A 26,140-nucleotide genomic window follows, 5' to 3' on the forward strand; every position below is an offset into this window, starting at 1 on the left:
TTTGCTTCAGGGGCACAGGTCTGTGAATCATCAGGCTTACACAATTTACAGCACTCACTATAGCACGTACCCTCCCCAAAGTCTATAAACCAGCCACTGTATCACTCCCCACTCCCACTCCCCAGCAACCCTCAGTTTTTTGGTGAGATAAGAGTCTCTTATAGTTTGTCTCCTTCCCCAGTCCCATATTGTTTCATTTTTTCCCTCCCTTCCCCCCATGACCCCTCTATTCTGCCTCTCAAACTCCTTATATCAGAGAGATCACATAATTGTCTTTCTCTTATTTTGCTTAGCATAATACCCTCTAGTTTCATCCACGTCATTGCAAATGGCAAGATTTCGTTTCTTTTAGTGATTGCATCATATTCCATTGTATATATATACCACATCTTCTGTATCCATTCATATGTTGATGGACATTTAGGCTCTTTCCATAGTTTGGCTATTGTGGACATTGCTGCTATAAACATTTGGGTGCACGTGCCCCTTCGGATCACTACATTTGTATCTTTAGGGTGAATACCCAGTAGTGCAATTGCTGGGTCATAGGGTAGCTCTATTTTCAACTTTTTGAGGAACCTCCATGCTGTTTTCCAGAGTGGTTGCACTAGCTTAGATTCCCATTTCTCTGCATCCTTGCCAGCATCTGTTGTTTCCTGACTTGTTAATTTTAGCCATTCTGATTGGTGTGAGGTGGTATCTCATTGTGGTTTTAATTTGTATTTCCCTAATGTCTTCTGCCCATTTTTAAACTAGATTATTAATGTTATTATTTTTTTGTGTTGAGTTGTATAAGTTCTTATGTATATTTTGGATACTAATCTTTTATCAAATATACCATTTGCTAATAACTTCTCCCATTCAGTCGGTTATCTTTTAGTTCTGTTGTGCAGAAGCTTTTTATTTTGATGTAGTTCCAATAGTTTATATTTGTTTTTGTTTCCCTTGCCTCAGGAGACATAACTAGAAAGAAGTTGTTATGTCCAGTGTCAGAGAAATTATCACCTGTTCTCCATTCCAGGATTTTCATTTTTTATTCATTTATTTATTAGGCAAACTCTATGCACAATGTACGGCTTAAATTATGGTCTGAAGAGTCACATGTTACTGATTAATACAGCCAGTCAAGCACACCTATTCTAAGATTTTTATAGCTTCAGGTCTCCCATTTAGGTCCTTAATCCATTTTGAGTTTATTTTTGTGTGTGGTGTAAAAAAGTAATCCACTTTCACTTCTTTGCATGTAACCACCCTGTTTTCCCAACATCATTTGTTGAAGAGACTGTCTTTTTTCCATTGCATATTCTTGCCTACTTTGTCAAAGATTAATTGGCCATATTGTTGTGGGTTTATTTCTGGATTTTCTATTCTGTTCCATTGATTTATGTTTCTATTTTTGTCCCATACTGTTTTGATTAGTATAGCTTTGTAAGATAATGTGAAATCCTTAATTATGATACTCACAGCTTTGTTTTTCAAGATTGCTTTCACTTTCTTTTATGGTTCCATACATATTTTAGGATTGTTTAGTCTAGTTCTGTGAAAAATGCTGTTAGTATTTTGTTAAGGATTACATTAAATCTGTAGACTACTTTGGATAATACAGACACTTTTAACAATACTTGTTTTTCCAACCTATGAATATGAGACATCTTAATTTCTTTAATCAAGGTTTTATAGTTTCCAGAGTACAGATATTTCACCTCCTTGGTTAATTTTATTCCTAGGTATTTTATTATTTGTGGTGCAGCTGGAAATGGGATTACTTTCTTAATTTCCTTCTGCTGTTTCATTATTAGTGTATAGAGATGCAATGGGTTTCTATACATTGGTCTTGTATCCTGCAAACTTACTAAATTCATTTATCAGTTCTAGAATTTTTTTTGATGGCCTGTAGCATTTTTTATATATAGTATCATGTCAAAGAGTGAAAGTTTTACTTCTTTCTTACCAATTTAGATGAATTTTTTTTTTATTTTTCTTGTCTGATTGCTGTGGGTAGGGCTTGCAATATATGTTGAATAAAAGCAGTAAGAGTAGACATCTTTGTTTTGTTCCTGACCTTAGGGGGAAGGCTCTCAGCTTTTCACCTTTGAGTCTGATGTTAGCTGTGGGTTTTTAATATATGGCCTTTATTTTCTTGAGGCATGTGCCCTCAACACCTACTTTGTTGAGGTCTCTTATTATGAATGGGTCTTGTACTTTGTCAAATGCTTTTTCTGCATCTACTGAAATGCTCATATGGTTCTTATTCTTTCTCTTATTCATGTGATGTGTCACGTTAATTGATTTGTAAATGTTGAATTACCCTTGCTTCCTGGGAATAAAAGTTATTCAATAGTGGTAAACTTTTTTTTTAATGTATTGTTGGATTCAGTTTGCTAATATATTGTTGAGGATTTTTGCATCTATGAGTAGGTAACTTGATATATTAATATCAGAGATATTGGCCTATAGTTATCTTTATTGTAGTGTCTTTCTCTGGTTTTGGTATCAACGTAATGCTGACCTCATAGAATGAATTTGGAATCTTTCCTTCCTCTTTGGAATATTTTGAGAAGAATAAGTACTAACTCTTCTTTAAACGTCTGGTTGAATTCACCTGTGAGGCCATCTGGTCCTGGACTTCTCTTTGTTGGAGTTTTTTGATTTCTTGTTCAATTTCATTGCTGGTAATTGATCTGTTCAAATTTTCTATTTCTTCCTGATTCAGTTTTGGGAAGTTACATGTTTCTAGGAATTTATTCATTTCTTCTAGGTTGTCCAATTGGTTGGCATATAATTTTTCATAATATTCTCTTACAATTCTTTGTATTTCTCCGGTGTCAGTTATTTCTCCTCTTTCATTTTTGATTTTGTTGATTTGAATCATCTCTCTCTCTTTCTTATTTGATGAATTTGACTGAAGGTTTAACAATTTTGTTGATTTTTCTCAAAGAGCCAGTTTTGCAGCATCATCTCTAGAGGTGGACAAGGCCCAGCTATCCCACTTTTAGTAATGCTACGATTGTTTTTTAGGTGGTGCCAGCCTAGCCTGGTCCTTTCATTATAAAGTTTCCCATTAACATTTCACACAGTAGTTCTAGCATCAGTTGATGTCTGTTGCCTAGATCCATTACTTCATTGAGATGGGAAAATAAAGATACTTTAATTCTCTGTTTCTTTTCTTTTCTTTTTTTTTTTTTAGTTTTTAACAGCTTCTTATCTTTATTATACAATATCATGGGAAATACAAGAGGGTATTTTTTTAAATTAAATTAATTATTTCCAGAAAAGCAGTATTCATTATTTTTTCACCACACCCAATGCTCCATGCAATCCATGCCCTCTATAATATCCACCACCTGGTACCCCAACCTCCCACCCCCACGCCACTTCAAACCCCTCAGATTGTTTTTCAGAGTCCATAGTCTCTCATGATTCATCTCCCCTTCCGATTTACCCCAACTCCCTTCTCCTCTCTAACACCCCTTGTCCTCCATGATATTTGTTATGCTCCACAAATAAGTGAAACCATATGATAATTGACTCTCTCTGTTTGATTTATTTCACTCAGCATAATCTCTTCCAGTCCCGTCCATGTTGCTACAAAAGTTGGGTATTCATCCTTTCTGATGGAGGCATAATACTCCATAGTGTATATGGACCACATCTTCCTTATCCATTCGTCCGTTGAAGGGCATCTTGGTTCTTTCCATAGTTTGGTGACTGTGGCCATTGCTGCTATAAACATTGGGGTACAGATGGCCCTTCTTTTCACGACATCTGTCTCTTTGGGTGTAAAGATACCCAGGGGTGCAATGGCAGGGTCATAGGGAAGTTCTATTTTTAATTTCTTGAAAAATCTCCACACTGTTCTCCAAAGAGGCTGCACCAACTTGCATTCCCACCAACAGTGTAAGAGGGTTCCCCTTTCTCCACATACTCTCCAACACATGTTGTTTCCTGTTTTGTTAATTTTGGCCATTCTAACTGGTGTAAGTTGATATCTCAATGTGGTTTTAATTTGAATCTCCCTGAGGGCTAGTGATAATTCTCTGTTTCTACATTTGTTAGCTAGAATTCTTCTTCATCTTCTCTCTCTCTCTCTCTCTCTCTCTCTTTTTTTTTTTCTTGGTTACCTTGAAAGAATTCAGAGAGGAAAGGCAGGATAAATGTTGAATGCTTTTGATTTAAAAAAAAAATCCATTTTTAGAATAGTAAGTTCATATCCCAACAATCTTATTGGAAACTAAACACATTTTGGTATCATCATCAACTTATGGATTTTTGTATATCATGGGGTTCAGTTGTTTGCAATCATTTTTTTTTTTTTGAGTTTAAATTAGGCCAGTGATAACCCCTGTTGCTTTGAGAATTTTGTCTTCATTGTGCCTGGGAAAACTTCCATCCACTTTGCTCAATTTCTTTATTAATAAATGTTAGTTCTCTTTTTCCCTTCCTTACCTCCCAAATTATGGTATTGATAACTAAAATATGTCCTCTAGTTTCCCATGAGAGTCCTCATTTAATCAGTTTTTCTGGCTAAAACTTTCAATATGGTAGGTTAATTTTGCAAGCCATTTTGCCAGGACAGGATACTGGATAAGTATAATTTGGTAGCAAGTTTTATTCCTTTACAATTCCTATTTTAAAAAATGTTACTAGACTGTAAATATATGCTAAGTACAGAAATAACCTTGCTATTTGATACTGGATATTTAATAAGTTACAGCAATAGGCAAAAAGGTGATGTTTTCTGACCTCCACTACGGTTTTGCAGGTAGCAGAATACATCATGGGCTTATTAGTTAAACAGTTTAGCTCTCCTATTATTTCCCCACTGATCACATAGTCTGTGTACATTAGCGGATAATCTTTCTCCTCTGACTCCCAGAACATTTGGTCAATTCCGAAACCAGGTTTTGATCTTTGAAGCTGTTGAAGAATGAAGAAAGAGGGGAAAAAAATGCCAATTAATCACCAAAACTCTCTAATTTTTTATTTTTTCCTTTGGTTTTAATAATTTTAATATGTAAATACGATTTTGAGGATGCTTCTTACTTGTGCCTTTTAAAGTGAATTTATTAAATTAGCAGAAGTATTCTTAGATACTGCAATCTTTCTGATTCCTTCTAATCAGCCAACTTATACCTGCCTTAAAATGGCTAAATGCCCAGTTCAGATAAACATAAGATGAAAACAACTTAAAATATTGCATCTTAAAGATGATCCTTTGGATGGTTTCTTGTTATCTATGGGAAAGTAACGCTTAAAAGGTGATAAGTAGGGGCACTTGGGTGGCTCAGTTGGTTAAGTGACTGCTTTTGCTTCAGGTCATGATCTTGGAGTCCCAGGATCCAATCCCATGTTGGGCTCCCTGCTCAGCAGGGAGTCTGCTTCTTCCTCTGACCTCTCTTCTCTCATGCTCCCCCTCTCTCATTTTCTCTCTCTCTCTCTCAAATAAATAAAATAAAAGGGGATAGGTAATGTTAGCCATTGTGTTTGAACAAGAAAAGTGAATGGTGGCTGTTGTCCTAAAAGAGGAACAATGCAGTTCTTAACATGGAAAACTATGAATTCTCAATTTTATCGAACTTTTAACTAATGTTCACAAGTGCATTTTTGAATAAATCTGACTTACCTTTATCATACCTGATATTATTACATAAATTCCTTTGGGCTCATCACCTTCTTCAAATATATCATTTCCACAGTCAAATGTTACAACTCTGGCTCTTTCCTTAAAAATATCACCAAATATATAGGACATAAACACTATATTAGCAGTGGTTGGGGATGTTGAGGTTTACATCTTAATAGAAGTTCTTACATTTAAAAATATCAGTCAGTAAGATCCAACTTATGGTGTTAGTGATAAATTTGTAAGAGAAAATAGGAATTATGAATATCAAAGAGATGAAGGTGGATATCCATAGATCTTTATAACTTCAGATGCGATGCTTATGCATGGAGTTTTAAGCTGGAGAGTATCACAGTCTTTATTAAAAAAATCATTTGTTAAAAAAATCATTTGTTGGCACATTATAGATGGTATTACTAGAAAATAAAAATATTACCTGAATGAAGTGTATATGGTCTTTGTCTTTGTCTAGCCATGGAATATGGTAGAGTGCTTCTTCAATAGTAAGGGGCTTGATGATAGGTAGGAAATCAAGTATCTCTCTTTTTTTGGCCATTATTAACTAAAACCACAAAATTTAAGAAAGAAGATGAACAAAACTGGTGTTCACAGAATGCTTATGAAATTATGACTTGGTACTCTTTCTTTTACTTGCTCTTCTGAGATTTTTATTCTTCTATGGAAACCTTCAACTTCTCCCCACTGATAGCATTTTTCTGTTATCATCATTCTGAAGTCATAGATTAAATATTTAAAGTAAACTTTTTTAAAAACTGAATTATAGCACATAAACAAAAAGTGAACAGATTATAAATATCCACTCAAAGAACACTTACAACGTAAAAAGATCTTGGTAACCAGCACCCAGATTAAGAAATAAAACATTTACTACACCTAAAATCCTTATATTCTCTTCTAGTCATTTCGTTTATCTAAAGATAACCTCTTTTTTTTTTTTAATTTTTTTATTTTTTATAAACATATATTTTTATCCCAGGGGTACAGGTCTGTGAATCACCAGGTTTACACACTTCACAGCACTCACCAAAGCACATACCCTCCCCAATGTCCACAATCCCACCCCCTTCTCCCAAACCCCCTCCCCCCAGCAACCTTAATCTCATAAAGATAACCTCTTTTATCAGAGTTTAACTTTGTTTGGTTTTGAGATTTATCTGCATAAAATCAAAAAGTATGTACTTGTTTGTGTCTGGTTTCATTTGTTCAGTAGTATGTTTCTGAGATTCATCTCTAATATTAGAGGGAGCAGAAGCTTATTCCTGTCATTTTCATTGTTGTAGAGGATTATGTTATCTGGATATACCACAGTTTTGTCTACTTTGGATCAACATTTGGAGTGTGCCAGCTTTGGCCTTTTGTAATGCTGCTATATTTGTTTGCTGTACATATGTATACATTTCTGTGGATATATGGTTCTGTAATATAACTGCTAGGTTATATGTGTATTTTCACATTTAGTAGATTCTGCCTAACAATTCCAAAGTGATTACGTTAAATTACACTCTTTCTCTAATATTCCAGTTCCATGTCATTGCCTATAGCTAATATTGTCAGTTAAAAAAAATTAAGTATTGTGGGGCGCCTGGGTGGCTCAGTGGATTAAAGCCTCTGCTTTCGGCTTGGGTCATGATCTCAGGGTACTGAGATTGAGCTCCACATGGGGCTCTCTGCTCAGTGGGGAGCCTGCTTCCTCCTCTCTCTCTGCTGGCCTCTCTACCTACTTGTAATCTCTGTCTGTCAAATAAATAAAATCTTAAAAAAAAATTAAGTATTCTGATGGTTGTGTATTGGTATTTCACTTGGTTTTAATTTGTGTTAAGTTTATGACAATGAAATTTAGTACCTTTTGTTACGTATCAGTTATTTGAATATCCTCTGTTGTGAGATGTCTACTCAATATGCATGACTCCTTTTATCATTTCTTTCAGTTCCAGTGGTAATAAACTCCCTTCACTTTTGTTTATCTGGGACTGTCTTAATTTCTTTTTCATTTCTGCAGGACAGTTTTGTTGGATATAGGATTTTTGGTTGATAGATTTTTTCTCTTTTAACATTTCAAATACATCGGTTAACTTCCTTCTGGTCTCCAAAGTATCTGATAAGAAATCTGATAATAATCTTATTAAGGATTTCTTGTATGGGATGAGTTCCTTCTTTATTGATGATTTCAAAATTTTCTTTTGTCTTTTGACAGTTAGATCATAATGTGTCTTGGTGTGGGTCTCTTTCAGGTCATCCTACTTGGAATTTATTGAACTTCTTGGATATTAATATTTATGTATTTTATCTAAGTTGGGAAGTTTTCAGCCATTACTTCTTCAAATATTCCCTCTCTGTCTCTCACCTTGTGGAATTTCCACAGTGCGCATGTTGGTTCACTTGATTGGATCTCACTGGTCCCTTAGATTTTGTCACTTTTCACCAACCTTTTTATTTCTGTTCCTCAAATAGGATAATTTCTATTGTTTTATCTTTAAGGTGACTGATCTGTCTGCCTGCTCAAATATGCCTTTCAGTTCTTGCCACATAGATGTTATATATTTTATGTTAGGTTCACACTTAAGGATTTAGAGTTTTTAATCAATACAGTGAGTAGAATATTTTTCTTTAGTTGAGGAAAAATTTTGAATGTCAGTATTATTTCTGAATACCCTATGATTTACCTTATTAATCCTACATATTTTAGTTTGTTTTCCTAGGATTTTAAAGAATCAATATATCATAACCTTTTTCATCTTTCCAAGAATTTTATCTCTCAATTTCCTTTCTGTCTTTTCTTCACCTGGCTAAGACTTCCAGCAAGGCGTTCAATATTTGGAGAGGCACAGTTGATTTTCCTTTTGGTCTTGACTTTAGTTGGAATACTTATGTTTTACCATTTAATACAGTGTTTCTTTTGAATTTTAAATAGAAACTCTTTGTTCAGTTAAGGATTCTACTTCTCTTATTAGCCTCATGAGAATTTTTAAAAATATTTTGAGTAATAAATTTTGTCAATTTTTTTCTTTTTCTTCAATTTTTTAAACTCTTAATAAGTTACATAGCTATTTTGAGAGCTAAAACATTCTTAGTCATAATATACTAAACTTTTAATATACCACCAGATTTAATTAGCTACCATTATGTTTAAAAGTTTTATATATATATTCACAAGCATAATAGCTTTTGGTTTTTTTCTCATAACATTTCCAATCTGGAGAGTAAATTTTGTACTTACAGAATTAGTTGTGACCCTCTATTTTTTTTTAATATGTCATGGTACCATTTAAATAACTTAAAGAAAATGTAGTGAATTTTTGTCATGTAATTGAATGCTCTTATAAATTATGGGAGTCTATTGAAAAAGTTATTTCAGTGGCGTAGATAGTTCCTAGAAAGATACTGATTTCCACTGTAGTCTAGGATGAGAAATAGTTTTATCATACCAATGGTTTGGGAGAAAAGCATAGAAAGAGATGGCCTCTCACTGTGCCAAGAAAGGGAATGAGAAACTGAGCATTGGAGATCAGGAAGGAAATGCACTATGGTAGGTGTTTTTCTTTAGACAATTATTTTAAGTTAGAGATACTCCTATCTCAGAGATGGCCTATATTAGAAAATCAGAAGTAGGTTTGAAGATCGTGAACAACTATATATCAAGTAAGTATATTTGCTTTAAAAATATGCTACCTTACCTTATTAATTTCAGAGCCTTCAATTTTATGAATAATACCTTTTGACCTAAAAACTTTAACAATTTCTCTAGCCAAATTGAGCATGACATTTATCTCCTCCTTTGTTTTCATAGTAACAGCGATTTCTGGGTGATCATACTCTAAGTAGCCTGAAAAATAACATTTTCAGATAAAATAAGAATATTATTTAAAAAATTTCATGTGGACAATAAGCTAGTGTTCCTACTATAAATCCATGGAATACAACGCTCAACACAGATAAATGTATATCTTTCTGATGAAGTGTCTGCAATCAGTCATAATTCACTAGTGGCTGCAGAGTTCTGCTTGCTATTTTCTTGTCTGCTTAGAGCTAAGCCCATGAGGAAGGACAGAAAACCCTAGTCCTAGGATTAACAATTATACTGATATACCTGTATAGGATATTGAAAGGCTCCTCTGGGCCCTAGGTCTGGAGTTTATGTTCTACTTTTCTATTCTGTTTGGACTATGATTTTGGACTTCAAACAGTGCCTTAGGTATGGCTTCTGATTAAGTCTTCTCATCCATCTTTGGTTATTAGCCACCCAGCATTCCTGAGCATCTAGAGGACTCATCTATGCTCTTCTGCCTGTCTTATCTGGATTCCTGAATGCCCATGAGAGTTGCTTTCATTTAGATTCTACACTTTGGCTTTTCCTTTGTGATGGCTTCTTGTCTCACTTGACAACTATCTGCCATGCAAGATCTCTCAAGTCTTGGTCAATTCTCAGATTTGTTGTGTCATTTTCTTGCCCACTACCTGGTACCAAACCCTCTTCCCCTCCCACATGAACTCTATGGTATAGGAGTGTGTCTGTCCCACTCCCAGGATTTACCCTATACTAGGAGCATTACATGGCATGACTCAGAGAAGAAGCTATTGCCATATTTAGGCATGGAGGCTCCCAGCAGTCGTATAAGAGATCTGTGAGACTCTTTTCTGATTTCAGCTTATAAATCCTAAATCCTCAGATGGTAGCTCTGTGGCAAGTGAAGGGGGAAAAATAACTTTTTTCCTTGTATTGCTCAGGATGGTGTGTGTACTTTTGGTTTGGAAGAAAACAGAATTTTTAAGGTGATTAATAGTATGTATAAACATGCAATGTTAATGTGTTTAATAAGAAATTGAAAGGTCTTTTTTGAGGTGTAAGGTAGGAAAAACAAGTGTGGAAAGGTAATATTACACGAAACCCATCCAAACCAAAGATGTGATATTGTTGAAGTTATATACTTTATTATTAGTAATAAATAGGTTTCCTCAAATATCAGTTCAGTTATCAAAATAATTGCCTCTCTGAAGTAATGATAATAAGGGATGGTTGTGCTTAATCTTTAGGGTGAAGGGTACATACCCAGCTCTTTCATAGCATGTCCTGTATTCTTCATTATCCTCTTTAATAACATCTACCAAATAAAAGAAGATTTATCCCCCTGGAGAACAAGTTGTTATAAAATATCTTTACATTTGCAACTGATGATTTTTTTTTTTTTACTTAACTAATAACTTCAAAGAAAACATGTGATGGGGAAATTTTCAGGGATTAGAATTAAATTTTGTGCAATAAATTTTATGTTTCTCCAGCAAGTTGGTGAAAAGAATAAAAAGTGGCATTACCAGGTTGATTTTGAGGACCCCAAATGCAAGTCATATTTTTTTCTTTTTTCCTTAAAGTAACCTGCTTTAGGGTACCATTGATTCTGAAAAACACAAGCACAGTTGATGCTTTCCTCTTCAACTTTGGGGCCACAGGGAAAGCGTTCAGTCTTAAATTAGGTAGAAGGTTTGGCCAAACTGTGTTAGAACAAAAATGAGCACTACAGCTGGACATCTCAGAGATTCAGCTCCTCTTGTTTTTCCTACTGTGTATCCTCAAATTCCAGTACTAAATATCTGTTTCCAGGTAAGAACAGGTAACAAAATTTAGGAAAAGTGTTTTAAAATTACAGGTGGTGAAGAAAGGAAAGATACTGCTTTTTGTGTTCTACTACATAACACATGTTCGATTTTCTCAACTACAGAGCTTTGGGTATATTACTTGACATTCACATGTTCCACATTGCCTTGAAAGGTAAGTATTTCACATAGTTGGCAAACTTGTGAGAACAACCACCTCAGTCAAAAAAGTGAAAATCCAGAACTTAGGCCCTAGAATTCTCTAGGCTGTTTACTAGCCATGTGACTGAGCATAATCATTCAATCTCTCTTGGCTTTTTTTTTGTTGTTGTTGTTCTTTCTCTGTGTAATGAAGAAATTAGACAAGGTTTCCTTCTATGAGCTATTCTTACTTTTTCCCTTTGGCAGATCCCCCTCATTTGCTTCTTTTACTGTGGGAAAATCAGGCAGGGAGAGAGGAAGGGAGCCTTCGGGAATTATGAGGAGTCTCCCTTTGCTTAACATTACCATTACATCTCATCTTCCAATATTTCCTATTTAGTGCACCTGTTGTTGACAGATCCTGGAATTTGCATCAGGAGGGAGCTAATGACCACTGCCCATATGTTTCATGTGCCCCAAAAGGTGGCTTGCAAAAGCCTCGTGATTTGCTACTGTGGCACAGACAATTTAGTAACAGACATATTCAGCTTCTGAATAATACATATGTAGACTAGTTTTTACACAAATTACTTAGCAAATTGTGTCAAAGACCACTTCTACATATATAGACAGAGGACATAATGGGTGGGGGCAGCTGAGAGATTGGAGGAATAAACCCTTACCTTACTAATGAAAGTTTTCCTCACCTGTTTAACCTGCTTAGAACTTGAAATCTGATCAATTATAGTCATTATATCTTCTTCACCTTGGACATATCCTTTTAGTATAGCATATTTCAAGGACAGCTGGTGACTCATCTTTTGATCTATTATTTGTAGCAACTTTGGGGTTATGAGCTGGAAAAAATGGAACTACCATTTACTATAAATTGTATACATTTAGTTAGTTATATATTGATTAGTTTAACTAAAGTATATAATATTAAGAAATAACGTGTTTTCAACAGTAACTATAGTAACCTGTCAAGGTTATTTTATTCATGGCAAGTTTATAACTTCATGACCAGAGTGATTTCCCTATAATTAATAGTGCTGGACACCTATGTGAAGTTATGAATTTACTCTTTACTTATGTCTCCTATAGAGCATTGAATACTACTTCCAACTGGTTTAAATTCTTGGAAAACAATGCAATTTATCTGGGCTTGTCATAAATGTGTATAAAGTACTGCCACTTATACCTGTGAAATCTTCTACTAACCTTCTTACCAGAAGGCTTATTTGGGAGTTAGAACCCACCCCAACTATACTTCTTGTTTGACCACACCATTAATTTCTCATTGTTTCTTTGCTGAGGTTTAACTTTCTAGATTATCTGTTACCACTCTGCAGTCCTTTAACTTCCCCATAGTTGGCTGTTTCCCGTGTTTTCCTGTCTATGCTCCATATTCTTCATACTCTCCCCGCTGACCAACTGCCATTAATCCTCAAAGCACTAATTTATGCTCATCCTTCAATATTCAGTTTAAGCATCACCTAATAAAAAACATCTTTTTAAAAAATCGTGTTAGCATTTTGTACATACTCTGTTTTGCACTTACCTTACAATGTAACATTGGAACATCTAGATGACGGGTCATTTTCCTTCTATAAGTTCTCTAGAGTGTGTCTAATTTGTCTTCATGTTCCAGGGCCTATCATTTGATATGTTAAGGGTTCAGAATTTCCTGAACACCTAAACAAAATTTCCTTAGGTGGTTTACCAGTTTCTTCACTTAAAATATTTGGTAGACCCCATATATCCTCCAATAAGAAAGAATTAACTAGTCCCTGGAATACGCTTTGCTTGTCTTCCTTAGGTCAAATTGCACACTAGCATTACTTGCAGTCTTATTTAACACTAAAATGGGAAAAGCTACTAGTTGCATCCTTTTAGACCTTAGCAAAAGTATTTTTTAAGCATATGTAAGAAAGCTCTAAATGTACAGATTCTAATCTGTTAGTTTTATCTCTAGATGAACCACGTCTCCCTTAGGTTTGTTCCTCTCACAGTGCTTAAATGTGCATGTGTCTTGTTTCTGTATGAATAGAGCGAGCCAGTGAAAGAGAGAGGATGTATCCCTGTTCCGTATATATACTTCACATGCCTTGTGATGGAGTGAGTCCCATGTCATTGAAATAATTGTATAGATAATAAATAATATCATGCTTGTTATAGAAAGATGATTAGACAAATAAGGTTATTTTTGATGCTATGATTTTATGTTACTATGAATTTATGAAACATGAAATGCATAATTTTTGCCTTCTTAATATGTATGAATTTATACTACTTGCTTTGTCACTATGAATGGTGTGCATGGTTGTTTTGTTGATTTCCAGGTTTTATACCAGGTATCTCTAAAAATAAACATGACTTTGGGGTTAATTTATACTTACATTACTATGTAATTTTTTATGTGCTCTCTATTCAAAGAAAAAGCTATACTGAGTATTTCTATACTTTCATGTACTAAATAAATTGCACATACAATTTGGATATTCATAAAATAATATGTTATAAAATTTAATTTGTGGAAGGATTATAAAATTTAAAATATAAACATCATCTCAATAAAAAGTAGAAATCATAAAGCTACTAAACTGATCTTAGTCCATATTTCATGAAGCAGTCAGTGGAAATTTGAAATTGAATGATTTAATAGTTCTTTACCTTCAAAATACGTAGTAGGCGAAGAAATCGAACAATTTTTATAAAGATTACTGTTAGAATAAAATCAAGAGTATAAGTAATAGAATTTGTCTCAATAAGAATTATATCTATGATGCCAACTGATGTAATTGCTAACTCAAATAGGTTCCAGGCCTGTAAAAAATATTCTTTCCTCATTGCAGCCATCTGTTGATTAAAAAAAAATACATTATCTTGTTTTTGCTTTTACTGTAACATTTTCCACAATAATGAAACATCACTAGTTAGATTCTTTTCTGATCTACCTTAAGATTTCTTGTCTGAAATACTAGTAAGGAAGCATATTAATTTAAAATTCAAATGATTAAATATTAAAGCATAGCTAAGAGAGTGGGAAGTATTAAAGATGATTGTGGGTTTTCAGTGGAATTCTGAAAGAAAAGTAGGTTTAGAGAAGATAAATTTTTTAGAATGTGCTGTTTGAGATGTTTGTATAGCATTTTGTTGGAGAGATCCAGTCATCAGTTTCTATATGATCTGAGGTTCTTGGTAAGATCTGAGGTGGGAATGTGAATTTAGAAGTTATTAGACTATAAATGGTAGATGATGCCAAAAGTGAAAGAGATAGCATGGCTTATGAAGCTCTTTATTCTTTATGTCCATGTCTCGTTTCCATACCCTCCACATCTAACATCTAACATCTAACATCTCTCTAACATCCATGCTGATCAATCCATCCCAAGCTCCAGTCACTGGGAGTGATGTCCCTTGTGCATGCAACGGGTTTTGCTTCTAGCTTTTCCCTTGTTTTTGTCCATCATGTTATATACTCATATTCTCAGTCTTCACTTTTTGGTCTATATAGCACAATACTATTATCAATATTATTATCAGTTTGTTGACCCTTTCTTCATTTTACAACTACCTTTATATTAGATTTAAAAATCAAATCATGTATGTTTTTCAGGCATGAAGGGATATCTATCACTCCACCTATCTCTATCTAGTAGTAAAAAAGATTAAAATGAACACTATCCTGCTAAATTTATGAACACTATCGATACCTTTGAAACTCCCTTTGACACACACCATTTTAAAATTTATGTTTACAAATACAAAATCAGTTCTTAAAGTATGGATGTTTTCTATGGAGTTGCCTTAAAAATTTACCTTTAAAAATTAAAGTTTGGGAATTGAGAAAGAATTTCATACACTCATTTAGAAAATTGTGTGTAGTTAGTGTTGGAAATGAAGTTACAGAATCTCTCTGTGAGACATATAACATATTCACACATACACATATACACACACACCACAATTTTGGATTACCTTAAATAGGGCCTCCACGATATAAAATGCAAGAAAAGAGTAGTTAGAGTATCTTAATTCCTGGTCATAGATCTCACTTAAGTTAGGTATCCAAGAAATTATAATAGGAAACATATTCATTAGTGTCACAAGATATCCAATATACTCAAATTCATCCGTAAATACAATTTTATGGCATAAACGAAGAATGCAATGTCTACAAAAAATAAAGAGTTTTATCTAATAAAATAATTACACGGAATGACTTTCAGTTCAGTTCTGTTCTAATCATCTATAGTACACAGCCCAGCTTAGTTCTGGGTAGGAGAAATCATTACCTAACATTTTCTGGCATCTCCCTTCAGATATTGTACTTTTAATTTCCTCCTCTGCTGGATGTCTTGAGGCTTGTTTCCCCTCTTTTTTCCCCCATCTTCCTCAACTCTCATCCATTTTTAGTTTTAATAGAAATACTTTGGTCATGAGATGGGATAATTCAAATTAGAAATATTAAAAAATAATAATAAACAAAGGGAATTACTTCCACCTGCCAGACATGACTACTATTAACAGTTTGAATATTAGACCAATCTTTTTTCTTATGTAATCATTATCTGTAAACACAAAAATTTTATCATACATATCATTCTAAACTTTTTTTCTTTTTCTTGACAATGTATCATGAGCATTTTTTCTGTTGAGGCATAGAATCTGTAAAAAAATAAAAGTCCCAGGATGTGTGGTAATGAAACAGTATGAATCCACATCTTATCAAAATGTATTTATCAAAATATTTAAATCAAATATTAAATCAAATCAATAACTCCTAAATGTGAGACAGGAAATCATCAAAATCCTAGAGGAGAACATAGACAGCAACTTCTGTGACCCGGGCTGCAGACACATCTCTGGAGGCAAGGGAACAAAAGCAAAAATGAACTATTGGTACTTCATCACGATAAAAATTCTGCACAGCAAAGGAAACAGTCAATAAAACTAAAAGACAGCCTACAGAATGGGAGCTATGTCATTTGCAAATGATATATCTGTTGAAGGGTTAATATCCAAAATCTATAAAGATCTTATCAAACTCAACACCCCCCAAATTAATAATCCAGTTAAGAAATGGGCAGAATATCCAACTTTTGTACCAATGTGGACAGGACTGGAGGAGATTATGCTGAGTGAAATAAGTCAAGCAGAGAGAGTCAGTTATCATATGGTTTCACTTACTTGTGGAGCATAAGGAGTAACATGGAGGACATGAGGAGAAGGAAAGGAAAAGTGAATTGGGTAAATTGGAGGGGGAGGTGAAGTATGAGAAACTGTGGACTCTTGAGAAATAAACTGAGGGCTTTGGAGGGGAGGGGAGTGGGAGGATGAGTGGGCCTGGTAGTGGGTATTAAGGAGGGCACATACTGCATGGAGCACTGGATGTGGTGCATAAACAATGAATCTTGGAACACTGAAAAAATAAAATTAAATTAAAAAATTGATCACATACACATTAAAAAAAAAGAAATGGGCAGAAGATATGAAAAGATATTTTTTCAAAGAAGATATCAGATGGCTAACAGACATACTAAAAGATGCTTAACATCATGCATTGTCAGGGAAATACAAATCAAAACCCACAATAAGATATACCTCATAATGGTCAGAATAGCTAAAACTAACAACTCAGGAAACAATAGAAATTGGCAAGGATGCAGGATTCGGAGAAAGGAGAAGCCTCTTAAACTGTTGATGGAAATGCAAACAGGTGTAGCCACTCTGGAAAACAGTAAGAGGTTTCCTCAGAAAGTTAAAAACAGAACTACCCTATCATCCAGCAATTGCACTACTAGAAACTTTCCCAAAAGATACAAAAATAGAGATTTGAAGGGACATATCTACACCAATGCTTGTAACACCATTATCAACAATAGCCAAACTATGAAATGAGCCCAAATGTCCATTAGCTGATAAAGAAGATGTGGTACATGTGTGTATTGACACACACACAATCATGGAAATCATGGAATATCACTCAGCCATCAAAAAGAATGATATCTTGCCATTTGCAATGACATGGATGGAACTAGAGTCTATTATGCTAAGCGAAATAAGTCAGTCAGAGAAAGAGAAATGCCATATGATTTCACTCAATATGGAATTGCAAGAATGCTCTCATGGAGTTCATCCCCCATGTTTTCTTCTGTGGGTTTTACCATTTCAGGTCTTACTTTACTCCATTTCAAATTGATTTTTGTTTATGATGTAAGACAGTGGTCTAGTTTCATTATTTTGCATGTGGCTGTCCAGTTTTCTCAACATCATTTACTGAAGAGATTATCCCTTACCCACTGTATATCATTAGTTCCTTTGTCATAAATTAATTGATTATATACTCATGGGTTTATTCCTGGGCTCTCTATTCTGTCCCATTGATCTATGTGTCTGTTTTTATGCCAATACCATACTATTTGTTTATTACAGCTTTTAAAAAATTTTTAAAAATTTACTTATTTATTTTTAGAAGATTTTATTTATTTATTTGTCAGAGAGAGAAAGAAATAGAGAGCAGCCACAGGCAGACAGAGTAGCAGGCAAAGGCAGAAGGAGAAGCTGGCTCCCTGCCAAGCAAGGAGCCTGACGTGGGACTCCATCTCAGGACACTGTGATCATGACCTGAGCCGAAGGCAGAGGCTTAACCAACTGAGCCGCCCAGGCATCCCTACGGCTTTTTAATATAGTTTAAAATCAAGAATTGTGATACCTCCAGTGTTATTCTTTTTTTTCCCCTCAAGATCATTTTGGCAATTTAGGATCTTTTGTGATTCCATACAAACATTAGGATTTTTTGAAACTTCTGTAAAAAAATGTTAATTGGAATTTTGGTAAGGATTACATTGAAACTATAGATTGTTTTGAATAGTATGGCCATCTTAACAAGATTAATTCTTCCAATTCATGAGCATAAGATATCTTTCCATTTATTTGTATCTTCTTTAATTTCTTTCATCAGTGTCTTACAGTAATCAGTGTAGAGGTCTTTTGCCTTCTTGGTTAAATTTATTCCTAAGTATTTTATTCATTTTAATACAGTTATAAATGGGATTTCCTTAATTCCTTTTTGTTATTAGTGTACAGAAATGCTACTGATATTTATATATTGATTTTGCATGCTGTAACTTTACTGAATTTGTTTATTAGTTCTAACTTTTTTTTGTGGAGTTCTTAGGGTTTTCTGTATATATCATGACATCTGCAAAAGATGTTAGTTTTACTCATTTCTTTCTGATTTGGATGACTTTTTTTTTCTTGCCTAATTACTCTGGCTAGAACTTCCAATACTAATTTTAATAAAAATTATGAGAGTGGGCCTCCTTATCTTGCTCCTGATCTTAGAGAAAAAGCTTTCAGCCTTCAACTTTTCACTGTTGAATATGAATTTAGCTGTGTGATTGTCAACTATGGCCTTTGATGAGGTATACCACTTCTTTACCCAGTTTGTTGACAGTCATAATTTATATTTACCCATTTTTGTCTTGTGTATCCATTATTGTAGCTATATTTTTAAAATACTTTTGACTTTTAACCTTTATGCTAGATTTTTATGCGATTTATCCACCATTGTTACAGTATTAGAGTGGTCTGAATTTTATCATATATTTATCTTTACCAGTGAGACTTATACTTTCATATGTTTTTCTGTTACTAATAGCGGGGTGTCCTCTGGATAGCAACCACAAAAGCCAGGGTGCCAAACTCTTGCACAAGTTCATTTCCGGGAGACACTGTCCTTGCAAGCTCATTAAGAACTGTTTCATTGTCTATTCTAGTCTTCTGGATCTTGTGGACATAAGCCCAGTTATCTCTCAGAGAGGATGTTTTGGGGGCCCATCTCTCAAGTGGAAGTCTCAAAAGTTGGGGCACTAGATGTTGGGTCCAAACCCTTTACTTCTCATGGAGAAGCTGGGAACCATGAGTTCCCTTCTGATCGCATGCCTCAATGCCAGAGGGTTAGTTTTATGCTGACAGTGTGTCTCAGCCTTTACGACCTGTTTCATGTAGGTGTTTTCTCATTAGCCTGATATGTAAGAATCACTCAGCTACTTTCTGGCTTTTTTTGAGAGGGAAGTGGTCCATATGTGTCTGTGGATTTGGTATGATGATGAAAGGAGTTAAGTTCAGGGGCCTCCTATGTCACTATCTTAAACTATAATACAGACTGCTTTTCCTGATTTCTTTCAGCAATAAAGTCATTTCTGGCACAGCATTGCATTTGATGTTACTTTTTTCTTTCCTACCAGACATTTATTTATTTATTTATATGTTTCTTTCTTTTTTCTTTTTTTTTACTTTTAAAAAATTGTATTATGTTAGTCACCATACAGTACATCATTAGTTTTTTTTTTTTAATTTCTTTTCAGCGTAACATTATTCATTGTTTTTGCACCACACCCAGTGCTCCATGCAATCCGTGTCCTCTCTAATAACCACCAGCTGGTTCCCCCAACCTCCCACCCCCAGCTCCTTCAAAGCCCTCAGATTGTTTTTCAGAGTTCATAGTCTCTCATGGTTCACCTCCCCTTCCAATTTTCCTCAACTCCCTTCTCTTTTTTGATGCAGTGTTCCATGATTTTTACCCCAATGATGCAGATGTAGTGAAAAGAAGGGCCATATGCACCTCAATGTTCCTAGCAGCAATGTCCACAATAACCAAAACGTGGAAAGAGCCAAGATGCCCTTCAAAAGATGAAAGGATAAAGTTGATGTTGCCTTTTGCTTAAATTTATAAGTGACTGTAATTTGACTTGTTTATGCCAGATAGATGAATCGAAAGGGATATGGTGGGGATTACTCTCAATTCCTTTAAATCTTTAAGGTTGGTGTTAATTTCTTTATGCCTGGAATACTATATTACTTCTTACGACTATTTTGGCCAGGGTTCCACATGGTCATTTGGACCTTCCTGCCATAATATTCTTATTCTATAGGTCAGCAAGACAATGTGAATGTTCAGCTACACAATGACTATATTCATCCCATGTATACACTTGGAGATATAAAGAAATAACCACACAGTGGACTTGCTGGATTATTATGAAGCAGACTGGGTCAGAGACTTAAACTAAAAGCTTCCTCTCTAATTTGAGAACTGTGATAGCATTTCAAGCCTCTGGTCTTTTGTTTGTTTGTTTGCTTATTTATATTCCCTCCAAAGTCTTTTTAAAAGTCTCAGTATTCTCTTTTTTCCCACTTAAAAGTAATTTTTTTAGTAAAGTGACTAAAGGTCCATCTGAGAAAAGATTGAGGGAATATTTATCCTATGTGTTTGTGGTGTTATTGTAGACCTTTTTCAAAGGCTCTGGTTCTGAGAACTGACTTAGGTATAAGGAAAGGGTGGGGAATCCTGATCTTCCTTTGCAGTAGTTGACCTCACCCCTTTGCTAACCAGTTCTTTATTTTTAGAAAAGTCAAATAAAATGTAGTTAACTATTTGTCTACATTGTCATTTGACACAAATTATCTTACCCATACCCAGGCCAAGGTAGTCTGACTGCTCTTCCAGGTTTGCTGTTCACAAAAAAAGGATGCCCACCTTGCTTTTGACATTTGAGTGCTGCCATCTGTCTTCTGCCATTCCCAAATCCTTTCGATACTAGTAAGACTAGTTCCTTGGCAACCTCAACTACTGTCAACCATGTCTTGCCGAGGGCATCTATCACTGAGTTTCACAGTGTTGCCTTGTGAAAGTAAACATCCTCTGGTCCTTCCCACGGGGGCAAAGTGATGGGTCCTTCATTCTCTTATAATAATTTTTGTAAATATTCCAGTTTTTATCATCCATACTTCACTTATTGTAGGTTATTGGCCTGGTCAAGTTTCAAAGAACAATCCCAAGAGATTAACTGTACTGGTTCCAAGTGTCCTTAACAGAATGTTGAACCTCGAATCATGGATAAGACCATCATGCCAATAAATTCTCCCTAATCTGGTCTTATTTACAACATAAATACCCTCAAGATCCATTCCATTATATGTCTACCAGTATTTGCTTGGATTACTCAGGCCCTGTAATTTCCTCAGTAGATAAATTGTCTCCTAAAGAAAGCACTGTATTTCCTCCTCTAGCTGTGTTGAGATCTGATCTGGGTAATTACCTTGGAAACAGTGAGATGTGGTAGAGAATAACCTTGAAACAAAGACAAGATTTATCCTGTGATGTCTTTGTAGCATCTGAAGGGGATAGGAGGCTATTATCCTCTAGCAAGAAAGAGGTGGCTGCCTTCTGCCAGGCTACAGTATTCATGGGGATTGTGAGGGTTCAAGATCTTCAGATTTATCTCCCAAGTGTTGCCACTTTAGATCTCAGGTTCCTGATCTTTTTCTTTCAGAGCCCTGACCCTGATACGGAAACCCAATTGATGCTAGGTGTTTATTCTTCTTTCTGTAGCTCTAGCTGTATCCCCTCAAAATAGATATACTATTATTGACTTATTTAGGTATGGATAATTTAAGTTGAATTTTTAATTTTAAGAATTATGTGTGTTTTCCTATTCAGTTTATTTTGGTGACTGGACTTGTTTCTGTTTGTGATTCTGTCACTTCTCAATTTCAACAATACTTCTATTATTGGAATTCAGCACTTAGTAATAAATGCTCACATTTGTTAAGTGCTTACCCAGTGCTAATCCCTGGTCTAGGCACTTCTACACATACTATTCATGTATTCTTTCCCACAGTTCCATGAGGAAACAGGAGAACCCAACTCGCATATTTTGGTGCCCATTATGTGTCATATATATATATATATATATATATATATATATATGACCTGTGGCAAAGTAACTGACACATAATGGTCATATATATATATATATATATATATATATATATACACACTGAGGACTGAAGGACTGAGGACTGAGGACTGAAATGATCATTCAGATAATAAATGACAGAGACTTGAGATTCTAAACCAAGCCACATGGCACCAGGATCTGCACTAATCACTTTGAGATGAGTGATATTCAGAGATAGCTTATGGGGAGTTTTTTAAATCTCCCTTCCATTAAGTTGCATCAACAAAAAGAATTACTTAAAAAGTTATAGCTTTAGTCAGTATTGAAGGCTTTAAAAAACCCTATAATATGACAATCTCTTTGTTGTAGTGAGTGTGGTAGATTAAAGATGCTATATAATTGATACTTTTATTGAGAAGAACGGTCTATATTTCCTCCTCTTGAATCAAAGAAAAGAAACAATAGGCATCCAAATTGGAAAGAAGCAAGTAAAATTATCTATTCATAGATGACATGATTTTCTACAGAAAGAATCCCAGCAAATTCACAAAAAACAGGAGAGCTAATCAATGAATTCAGTAAAGCTTCACAGAATACAAAGTCAACATACAGAAATCATACACTAGGAATGAGCAATCTTAAAATGAAATAAAGAAAACAGTGTCATTTATAATAGCATCAAAAAAGCAAAAGAAGTGGTTCCTGTGTGGCTCACAGGTAAGCAACTGCCTTCCACTCAGGGTCCTGGGATTGAGCCCTGCATCAGAGGAGAGCCTGCTTCTCCCTCTCCCTCTGCTTGCTGCTCTGTCTACTTGTGTTCTCTAACTCTGTCAAATAAATAAATAAAAATCTTAAAAAGAAAGAAAAAATAGGATTAACTTTAATCAAAGACTTGTATGCTAAGAACTATAAGACATTCCTGAAAGAAATAAAGGAAGATCTAAGTAAAGGAAAAGTCACCTCATGTCCATGAATTGGAAAGCTTAATATTATTAGGATGACAATACTGCAGATTCAATGTAATCCCCATGAAAGACTCAATGGCATTTTTTTTTCAAAATTAAACAAATCCTAAAATTTATATGTAATTACATTTATATGGAATTACCTACATTGTTACACCAATCTTGAAAAAGAAAGTTGATAAACTTATATTTCCTGATTTCAAAATTATCTAACAGCTGTGGAAAACAATTTGGTGGTTCCTTGGGATAAGTTAAACATAAAATTATCTTACGATCCAACAATTTCACTCTTTGGTGCATACCCAAAAAGTATGGAAAAAGTGGAAAGCAGGTATTCAAATACTTTTACATGAATGTTCTTAACAACACTGTTCTCAGTAGCCAAAAGGTGAAAACAACCCAAATGTCCATCAGCTGATGAATGGGTAAACAACATATGATGTTTCTGTACAATGAACTATTATTCAGCCATAAGAAGGAATAAAGTCTTGATACCTGCTACAAAGTGGATGAAACTTATGTTACTGATACATTCGACCATGTAGATGAAAACATTATGGGGAGTGAGAGAAGCCAGAAACAAAAGACTATGTGTTTGATGGTTCTAGTTATATGAACATTCAGGACATGTAAATTCATAGAGACAAAGCAGACTAGTGGGATGCAGGAGCTGTGGGGGTGTGTGCAGGGAGAATGGGGAGTGACTGCTTAATGAGTGCTGGTTTTATATTGGAGGCAATAAAAATGTTTTGGATTTTGACAGAGATGATGTTTGCCCAACATTGTGAATGTACTAAATAACATGGAATGATAACTTAGAAATGGTTAATCTTGTTATATGAAATTTACTTCAGTAATAAGAGAAAAGTTATTATACTATCTTTTTTTTTCTTCAAGTAACTTTTTGTATGTATGTAAGTAATTTAATTATAAACTACCCCAAATATTTTCCAATATATTCAGGATATGAATTTGTTTCTTAAATTTTCTGTGGAGCTTCAACATACAACCCTGAGATCTAGTGTCAAATGCTTTATCGACTGAGCCATCCAGGAGCTCCCAGGATATAAATTTAAAAAGTAGAAAGGTCAGTATAATAACAGTTCTAGTAAGGTTCAAAATCACTTACCTTGATGGGATCCCTTTTTCCTTTTTAGTGTTGTACACCCAATTTAGCAATACTTTTCTAATAAAGGCAAGAAGTTTTTTGCTTTCAGAATAATTCTTTATTGCCTCAGGACCCATATATCTGGGGAAAAAAAGAAGTAATCACTAAACCTGCTTTAATATTTGGGGACTAGATTTAATGCAGTAATGTCAGACAGCAAGAAGATGATTTTGTCCATTGATAACTAGAAATAGGACACTTTCATGAGCATAGGTCCAAGTCACAAAGTTGTAGATACAAGTAGATATATAATTATGAATTCAGATTCTGGGGCTCACTCATTAAAGAGAGATACATGGTTTAAAATAAAGAGGTCAAGTTTCAGGGAGGAAAAGAATAATGTGATTCAAATAGATCCAGTTTTCATGATGGGGCCCCCATTATCTCATGAAATTACCTCATGAAAATGTTTGCTCTACAAAATCGACATGAAAATATCCATGCCAGTTGGGAATAATTAAATAAGAAAGTATATTTGAGGCATCCAACCCATCTCATAATCCTCTTACCTCTTTGATTGATTTCAACTCCTGGACAGGTAGTTAGGGGAATTAATGGAGAAAATACAAGTGGTGAGTAAAGAGTTAATGATTACTTGGAGAAGTCAGTGGTCCTAAAACCCCAAAGACAGTTTCGTAGCACATATCCCACTGTCTCTAGGTTTCTGTTGACTTTTCTAACAAAGTGGCTCATATCTACGTGCTATGATCTGGTCTTGTTTAGCAAAATACCTTGGTTTTTGTTATCTTCATCAGAAGGGCAATAGGGCTTTGTCCTTGGGTCTGAGGCCTTACTTTAAAATATGGCTTAATGGAAGGGTATTGGTGACTTAAATGCAAAGGTGGACCTTGTCCTTCCTATTGACTATATTGTTCTTACTCTGAAATTTGAACGATTTCTCTGCTATGGGAATACAGATGTCACTGAAAAGAAGGAAGTCATTCGGGGCGCCTGGGTGGCTCAGTGGGTTAAGCCGCTGCCTTCGGCTCGGGTCATGATCTCAGGGTCCTGGGATCGAGTCCCACATCGGGCTCTCTGCTCAGCAGGGGGCCTGCTTCCCTTCCTCTCTCTGTGATCTCTTCCCTTCCTCTCTCCTACTGTGATCTCTCTCTGTCAAATAAATAAATAAAATCTTTAAAAAAAAAAAAAAAGAAGGAAGTCATTTAATTCTCTGTGACTCAATAGAATGAATGATATGGTAACCACGTGGAAAATCACAAATGTATATAGAGCTTGATTTGTTCCTAATTTTAAAAATATTTATTGAATGTATTATTCTTCCTAAAAGCTGGAGAGAAACCATAAGCAAAAACAGATCGCTGCCCTTAAGGATCCAGCAGACTAGAGGAACGAAACAGGCAAATAACAATTGCATTAAATTGTAGTGGGCGTTGCTGTGGAGATCATAAACAATAGGGCAGTCTGAATCCATCAAGTGGGGGGCTGGTATTTAGTGCTGGGGAATCAGGAAACCTTCTTGAAGGAATTAATGTCTCAACTAAGATCTGGTCATTTCTTAAGTTTCTATAAATCCTAAAATTCTGTGGTATGAGCAATTCAGCCTCCTAAATTCCTATCTTTTGTCATCAGATTCCTTGCTTTTTTAGGAAGATGGCTGTGATCTCTTTAATCGGATAGTGAGGCAGCTGAAGCTTCCAAGGCGAGCTCTGTAATTATCAGTTAAGTGGCTGTGGGTAAATCATTTCATCTCTTTTCTCCTCACCTTTCTCATCAGCAAAATGAAGATAATACTGACACTTATTTCACAGGATTTTTTTTTAACTTTAGATTGGTAATACATGCAACGTGTTTAAAACTGTGCTTGGCACAGTACTTAATAAATATAAGCTCTCTATTCAAAGAATTCTTTCTCGGGCAATTA

The 26,140-nt window shown here is 34.9% G+C and overlaps 1 protein-coding gene across 4 annotated transcripts in view; it reads right to left on the bottom strand.

The window, feature by feature from the left end:
• Positions 1 to 26,140, bottom strand: part of SLC9C1 (solute carrier family 9 member C1) — a 91,723-nt gene that overhangs the window by 10,480 nt on the left and 55,103 nt on the right. For all 4 annotated transcript variants that reach the window (XM_045088366.1, XM_045088365.1, XM_013060917.2 and 1 more), the window contains 9 exons: positions 24,220 to 24,339; positions 15,356 to 15,551; positions 14,048 to 14,233; positions 12,082 to 12,231; positions 10,692 to 10,743; positions 9,319 to 9,467; positions 6,060 to 6,185; positions 5,624 to 5,722; positions 4,744 to 4,917 (listed from right to left, as the gene is read on the bottom strand). In XM_045088366.1, the coding sequence (XP_044944301.1) occupies positions 4,744 to 4,917; positions 5,624 to 5,722; positions 6,060 to 6,185; positions 9,319 to 9,467; positions 10,692 to 10,743; positions 12,082 to 12,231; positions 14,048 to 14,233; positions 15,356 to 15,551; positions 24,220 to 24,339 (1,252 nt within the window). The remainder of the gene's footprint in view (positions 1 to 4,743; positions 4,918 to 5,623; positions 5,723 to 6,059; positions 6,186 to 9,318; positions 9,468 to 10,691; positions 10,744 to 12,081; positions 12,232 to 14,047; positions 14,234 to 15,355; positions 15,552 to 24,219; positions 24,340 to 26,140) is intronic.

The sequence above is a fragment of the Mustela putorius genome, unplaced genomic scaffold (assembly GCF_011764305.1).
Source record: "Mustela putorius furo isolate JIRA1106 unplaced genomic scaffold, ASM1176430v1.1 tig00003834_pilon_pilon_pilon, whole genome shotgun sequence".
NCBI classification, from domain to species: Eukaryota; Metazoa; Chordata; class Mammalia; order Carnivora; family Mustelidae; genus Mustela; species Mustela putorius.